The sequence below is a fragment of the Malurus melanocephalus genome, unplaced genomic scaffold, assembly GCF_030028575.1.
Source record: "Malurus melanocephalus ecotype Western Australia unplaced genomic scaffold, MMel_1.1 scaffold_1390, whole genome shotgun sequence".
Taxonomy (NCBI): Eukaryota; Metazoa; Chordata; class Aves; order Passeriformes; family Maluridae; genus Malurus; species Malurus melanocephalus.
Genome location: NW_026624622.1, coordinates 27,393 through 34,724, shown reverse-complemented (window position 1 = coordinate 34,724; position 7,332 = coordinate 27,393). Strand labels below are relative to the sequence as shown.

Sequence of the window (7,332 nt, the reverse complement as noted above, 5' to 3'; positions counted from 1 at the left end):
GAAATGACACAGGGCACTGAGGACAGGCAGCGGGACAGAGCAGGCAGGGATTCACAGAGGGGACAGCCCGGAGCTGGCGGCAGGGAACAGAGGACTCTACTTGCTTGTGAACATGGCGTGGAAGTAGGGGCTGCACGACGCCAGCACCACCTTGTGGGCCTTGATCTCCTTGGTGGCCACGTGCAGGACGATGTCGCAGAGCAGTCCCCGCTGTCGCATGCGGTTCATGCACACGAAGGCGTCGTGGTAGTGGCGYTTGGAGTTGTGCGAGATGCTGTGCCCGTCGCGGTTCAGGAGCTGCACGCCCCCCTCCATGGCTGCGGCGGGCACGGAAGGGGGGCTGCCCTTCCCACCGGCTCTGGGATGGGGGAAAATAAAGAGTTATCGGGGCAGGAGCAGCTCCAGAACCCGGGGAATCGCTGTGGGAGCCAGCACGGCTCACAGACWCTGAGCAAGGATAGCTCTGCCTGCGAAATGTCATCTGGGTTCAAACAAAGAGGGGAAATTCAGCTTCAATACAGGGAAGGAATTCTTCCMTGTGAGGGACAGCAGGCTCTGGAATGGATTTTCCATCSCTGGGAGTGTCCCAGGCCAGGCTGGATGGAGCTCAGAGCAGCCTGGGATGGTGGAAGGTGGCCCTGCCCGTGGAATTGGCTGATTTTTCACAATCCCTTTCAATGCACAGCGTTCTGTGATTCCAGGAAAACAAAACCTGCCTGATGAAGCACCGTTTATTCACGCCGAGCTGTTTCCTCCCCCTGGTGCCGTTTGCATCCAGGCTGCTCCGAAAATGCCAGCAGCACCCGAAAGCCGGGCAGCGAGGAGGGAATGACTGAGCAGCAGGAGGAAGGAGGGGGATGGAGCAGCAGGAAAAAAAAAAAAAGGCAGCTGGAATCCAACCCCAGCTCGTGAGCTGCCCCCGCATCCCTGCGGCGAGAGAATCCCCTCAGCCTCCGCTCCTCGCACACCTCCACACAGCCCTGCCGAGCCTAAAAATAGCAAMCCAGCATCCTGTGCCTGCTGAGCCCCCGCTACCGAGCGGTTGTAGCACGTACGAGAGTCTGGGGGAGGAAAAAAAAAAAGATGAATAAACACGTTTGCTGAGCGGGGAGAAAGAAGCCTGCAGTGCCCTTTTCTGTTTGCATCACTCGGAGTGCTACGAGATTGCTCCTCTCGCTGGCAGCGGGGAGGGCTCGGGGCACACGGCAGAGGCAGAGCAGGGACAGCGGGGACAGCAGGGACAGCAGGGACAGCAGGGACAGCCACCAAGGTGCCACCGTGCCCTTGGCAGCAAAGCAGAGCCCGGGAGCGTGGTGTTCTCCCATATCCCCCGTTTGGGAAGCTGCAGCATCCCCTCTTTATCCCCATGTGTGGGCACTGCTGGATGAGATGCCCACATAAAGGAGGTTTTTTTTGTTTTTAACATCCTCACTGAGCTGCAGAGGGCTGGGATTAGGGTCGGGGTCGGGCTCCAGGGGTCCTTTCCCACAGCTGCTTTAGGGCAGGGAACAGACAGAGCTTTCCCCCTTTATCCCCATGGTCAGGTTTGCCTCTCTGCTTTGTCTGTGCCATGCCCTGCTCAGCACATTTGTCCCCATCAGTATTTCAGTCATGTCCCAGCCCTAAAGCTCTCTCCTCGTTTCTCCAGGGGGCTGGGAATGAGGGATGGGAGCTCCTGGATCTGCAGCAGTGTCAGGACCCCCATGGGGCAGTGTCCCCCCTCCTGCAGCCCTGGTGTGGGGTTGGCTGAAGCCTTGGGGTCAACCCCAATCCCCTCCACCCCACAAAGACTCGATCCCATCAAAACTCTTCTGCTATATGGGATCAGAACAAAACCAGCATGGACAAAGGGATGGAGCACCCCTGTGCAGAGCTCCCCACCTCACTGGCAGTACTCAATATTCCTTATTTCCCTGTTYAAACATCATTCCCAGGAAACGAGGGTGTGTGGGATGTCATTAATGGGGAGCACAGCACCACAGGACACGCTGAGCAGTGTTGGGATGAAGCACAGGACCATTTTTGCGGGCAGCAGCAGCAGCAGTGCACGTGTCCCCACAGGCTGGGACGGATGCGCTGCCTCCCTTGGAATACTCAGAGGTTATGGCACAAAAAAAAACCCAAAAAAAAGCGGCGTTTGTTTGGCTCCTCTGCGCCAGAGCGTGGCCATGCATAACAGCTCTGTTAATTAATGCAAATGATCCCTGCCCAAAGGGAGGCCTGTTCTCTCCGCACAAAAAACCATATTTTGCTGGGAGTGAAAAGAAGTGTGCTGAGCAATAAACAGGGAACAGAGCATCCTCCAGGGAGGAGTTCCGAGCCTGCCCTTTCCCCAGGAAGGCCCTGCAGAATGGCTTTTTGTTGACAGGCTGGATGGGGATTTGTGTGTGGCAGGAGGGCTGGGAGGCAGCACAGACACAGACGCATCCTGTGCAGCTGCTGCGATAGCGGGGCAGGGATCAGGGCACAGCCCCCATGCCCTGAGGCCTGGCATGAAATCAGGCTGAAATCCCTCCCCTCCGTGTGTCCCCATCCCTTTGTGCCGCCTCCCTGAGCGCCTCCCCCTCGGAAAATCAGCTGTTTGTGCACAGCTCCGCATCTCCCACGCGAGTGCTGCCTCTGGATGTGGCACAAAGCCCTGGCTGGGCTCACCCCGAGTGTCACAGCAGCACAAAGCAGCTCTGCCAGGTGGCACTGTGGTGCCAGCTCCCCTTTCAGGGCTGTGCTGATGGTGACAGAGCGGTGCCCTCCACAGCAGCACAGCCAGACTGGCCCTGGCATGGAGCAGGAAAAAGAGGGGACCCCMGTGCAGCAGCATTTTCTCATCCATAATCAATGCCAGGGCTGTTGTCACAACCTACATTAGATGTGCACTGCTCTCACCCCTCAAACTCGGATATCCCAAATTGTTTATTTTTTCAAAGGGTGAAATTACAAAATAAATTGCATTCCCAGCTTTCGTGCTGCCTTCCCCACCACAAACACCATCAGAAAGGATGGGAAACGTTCAGCTGGGCATGTCCAGATGCAAAGCAGACACTAAAGGAGGCAGCTGTCCCCACGGGGATGTGTCACAGTGTCAGTGACAGWGACAAAAACCTGCTCAGGGGAGCTCTGTGGGCTCCAGGCCTTTGTCAGKCATGCAGGGAGCTCAGCCAGGTCCTGGCAGTGTGCAGCAGCTCCTGCTCACATCGGGCTCGGCGTGTGCCCGGCCTGGAGGAGCTGGAGCTCGCACAGGCACAGGGAGGGAGCTGAGAGGGAGATCTTGGAGCTGCAGATCCTCAGCGCTGCCCAGGGTGGATTTTTGTGCCTGAACAGAGGCCAGGGCTGTAAATATGGATGGAAAGGAGGTGTCACTGCCTTCAGAGGGAACTGGGACTGCGGAGCTGGCAGTGCCAGGGGAGCTGGACACCCTCTGCCAGCTCCCAGTGGGCACAAGAACACAAAATCAGGGTGAGGAGCAGGACCAAGGAGCCCTAAAACCCCTTCCAAACCTCCTCTGCTCCTTCTGCTCCYTCTGCCAGCTCTGCCCCTGCCTTCCCTCGCCCAGCCCCTGCTGYTCCTGCAGATCCCTGGAATTAATCTGCTCCGAGGGAGCCTGGAGGCAGCGCAGGGCAGCACAGACAGCGCTGAGTCTGCAGGACTGAGAATCCCCAGCTCCCACGAGGGTTGGGGCTTTTTTTATTTTTTTATTTTTTTAAATGAATTAGGCATAACTGACACGCACTGAATCCTCCTGTCTAGACATCTGCAGAGAAGTGACAAGCTGCCAGGGAGGATGTGGAGCCTCGGCAAGGGGGTGGGGAGGACAGGGAAAAGCTGTGCTGGGTTGGCAGCTCCACGGCAGAGATGGAGCTGGCTCCAGGCAAGAAGGGCACGAAGCACATTGCCCTCGTCAGAGCTGGCAGCAGCTCCCTGGGCTCTCATCGCTGGGCCCTGCTGCGCACACGAGGCTGGAGAGCTCTCCTAATTAAAGCCTGGCTCCTCGTTAATCCGGGGAGTTTGGTTTGGAAGCTCAAAGTTGGTCTCGGTGCCCCCAAAAAGGGAGAGGAGGAAGCACRAGGCAGAGTTTCCATGCACTGGGAYATTGTCACACCCARGAGGGGCATCCTCATYWCAGTGCCCACAGYCTTYTCCTCGCTTCTCCCTCCTTCAGACACCTCCAAACYCAGATTTTGTCCCCACTTTTGCAGCTCCAAGCAGCACTCCATGGTTGAGGGATTCTGAGGTGTCCGCACCAACATTTGGATCGTTTTCAGGTAATTGGTTGTGAGGGTCAGGACTGGAGGAGGTTTGGGACTGCTGAATTCCCAGGTTTARGAGAAACAAGGAATGGGAATGGATTCCTGCCTGGGATAAGTTATTAMATTTTTATATTAATAACATATAAAAAAGCTATAAAAAGTTTYCAATTAATAGAYTTTATAAGCACTTTATCACTTTAATATAGACTATATGTATCACCAGGTTTAGGAGAAACAAGGAAYRGGAATGGATTCCTGCCTGGAGATGCTCAGCAAAACGTGGGGTTAGACTGCAGCTCCCAGAGCCCAGCACAAAACACACCCAAAAATGAGCAAAAGGAACCCCTTGGCTCTGTCAGGGGCTGGCAATGTGGGTCATGTCCTGATTCCCCTTCCCAGTGTCCCCAGCAGGGTGACACAGAGCCTGGGTGGCACCCAGGGCTGGTTTATGGCACAGGCAGCATCACATAAAGCAAATTCCTGCACAGACAGTGGTGCCAAGGCCAGCACTGCCCATCCCTGGGGATTCCTGCTCTCTCCTGTGGCAGACATTTCCATCCCCAGCTSGTTTCTCAGGCAGATGAACACAAGGAGAGGGCACTCAGGCCATGGCAGGCAGCCTGAGCAGTGCACATCTGCATTCTTGGCTCCCAAATCTCCCTGGGAGCTCCCTCTCTGCAGCATCCTCCATTCCAGGAGGGACTGTGCCCTTCCCCTCTCTGCTGTGCCAGCTGCTGGTGGCTCCAGGGGACAGTGGGACAGCTCAGAACGGGTCACCAGCACTCAGCAAGGCCCTGATGTCACAGCACAGTGATGGATTTGGGGAGACGCAGCAGGAGACGCCACTTGGCCTCTACAGGGAAGGGCAGCAGCAGGGAAAGAATGAAATAGCAGCAGGGAAAGAAGGGAAAACAGCAGGGAAAGAAGGGGAAAGCAGCAGGGAAAGGAGGGAAAAGGAGCAGGGAACGAAGCAAAAAGCAGCAGGGAAAGAAGGGAAAAGGAGCAGGGAAAGAAGGAAAAAGCAGAAGGGAAAGAAGGGAAAAACAGCAGGGAAAGAAGGGAAAAGCAGCAGGGAAAGGAGGGAAAAGCAGCAGGGAAAGGAGGGAAAACAGCAGGGAAAGAAGGGAAAAGCAGCAGGGAAAGAAGGAAAATGCTTCAGGGAAAGGAGGAAAAAGAACTCAGCTCTGCTGGCTGCAGACAGGAAGATCTTTCACAGATGAACCAGACAGGGAATAATTCTGCTGCCTCTCCAAATGAGGAGGTCACTGCGGGCATCACCCAGCTCAGCACCCACAGCACCCACAGCACATTCAGGGAGGTTCCCAAAGCCTCCTCCAGCCCCTCTCTGGCACCACAGACCGGACCAGCTCTGCCCCTCCTGCCCTGAACAAGCTCTGAGCTTCTGGGCAGCAGTGGGGAAAGACTTTTCAAGCCAGAAAACAAAAGAATTCCCTCACATCTTCTGGCAAGCAGCAGCACAGGCCACATCCCCGAGAACAGAGCTATGAGGAGCATGTGACACCACAGCCTTGAGCTCGCTGGCACAYTGGGGACCTGCCAAGGCCAGCGGGTCCCAGACCCTGGGAATGGCAGCTGGAGGAGCTCGAATTCTTGTCCCTGAGCAGGAATCCTTTTGGGGATGAAGCCTCTGAAGCCTCCCCAGAACTGCCTGCTCAGGGTTTGGAGGCAGAGCCCCACTCCTGAGAAGATCCAGGGGCACCTCAGTGGGGCTGCTGCATTTCTGGAACTGCTGAGTCTGAAATGCAGCCAAACAAGAAGCCAGAACAGCGTCCCCAGAAGCTCTCCAGCCTTCAGAGGACACCTGCTTTGATTTGCACTCCATCTCCAGAGAGCCAGGCTGGCGAGAGGGAGCGGGGCAGATGGCCGCTGTCTGTGCTGGCAGAACAAAGCCGTCCCACCGCCACCCYCGGCGAGATGACCTCAGCTGACAGGAAGCACCAGGGACCATCCCAGCTCCCCAAGATGCTCAGGAGCAGCTCCATTTGGATGCTCTGGAGCCAAGAGAGCAGGTGCCTGTTCCGCCTGCCAGCTCCTGGTGCGCTCTGAATGAGCTGCTCTTTGCTGTGATTCATTAATCACTCCGGGCTTCAGGAAGGAAACTCAGATYTCTACACCCAACATCTCCCTGAGTCTTACTCACTGCTGAATAAAGGATTTCCAGCAGATGTTCACGGGTCAGGAGAGAAACTCGGGGTGCAGAGGGAAGGGAGGGCAGAGAGGGGTTCGTTTTGGCTGCAGGGATGAAAACCAAAGGCCAGCGGACACTGAGGGGTCAGTGAGCCCCAAAACACTGAAACTGTGACAAACCAGCACCTCTTGGGGCAAAAGGGACCCAGAAACATCCACGTGTTGCTGAATCACTGCAGGATCACCTCCAGCAATGCAGAGCCCCCCGAAATAGTGCTGTGGGGCAGCAGAAGGCAGAGGGGGATAGGAATTCTGCACAGAGCCATCCAAGAAGGGGCACTGCTCCTGGCACGGGAGCCGGGCTGGGGGCACACAGAGCAGGGAYAGACACCTTCTCCTTCCATGCCAGGGTGCCAGGGCTGCCGTTCCCCGGAGAGGGAGGCATTTGCTCAGGCAGCAGAACCAGCCCAGCTGCCAGCCTGGCCCGAGCTCCCGGGACCAGCTCCAGCTCCAGCTCCAGCAGCAGCGACGCTGTGGCTCAAGGAGAGCCCTCTGCCCTGACAGCCACTGCAGAGGCCACAAAAAAAACAAAAAAAAAAAAACTGCATCCCACGTCCCCCACAAGTTTCCAGAAAACCCGAGGCGACGTTTCTCCCCGTGCCCTTCAGCACCAACAGCGAGCCCCGTGTGCTCCGCCGAGGGCAGGGACAGCGGCCAGGCCGGCCCCGCTCTGCGGCTGCTGCCGGGGCTCACGGAGCTGCGGCTTCTCCCTCTTCCAGCGGGATCTCGCCAGGACTTGGCARAGGACAGGGAAGGAGGGCACAGGGATGCTGCCGGCCCGCAGATGACGCCGCGGTGCAGACAGAGCCCATCGGCCCATCCAAACCTCGGGAAATATTTGGAAGCGACACCAGTTGTGCCAAAACCTTTGGAAACGGCG

At 56.9% G+C, this 7,332-nt stretch overlaps 1 protein-coding gene across 1 annotated transcript in view; it reads right to left on the bottom strand.

The window, feature by feature from the left end:
* KLHL17 (kelch like family member 17) overlaps nucleotides 1-844 on the bottom strand; it is a gene marked incomplete at its 3' end in the record, with an annotated part of 5,290 nt that extends 4,446 nt beyond the window's left edge. The window contains exon 1 of the mRNA XM_057387824.1: nucleotides 105-844. Within this exon, the coding sequence (XP_057243807.1) occupies nucleotides 105-315 (211 nt within the window). The remainder of the gene's footprint in view (nucleotides 1-104) is intronic.
* Between the last annotated feature and the right edge of the window lie 6,488 nt (nucleotides 845-7,332).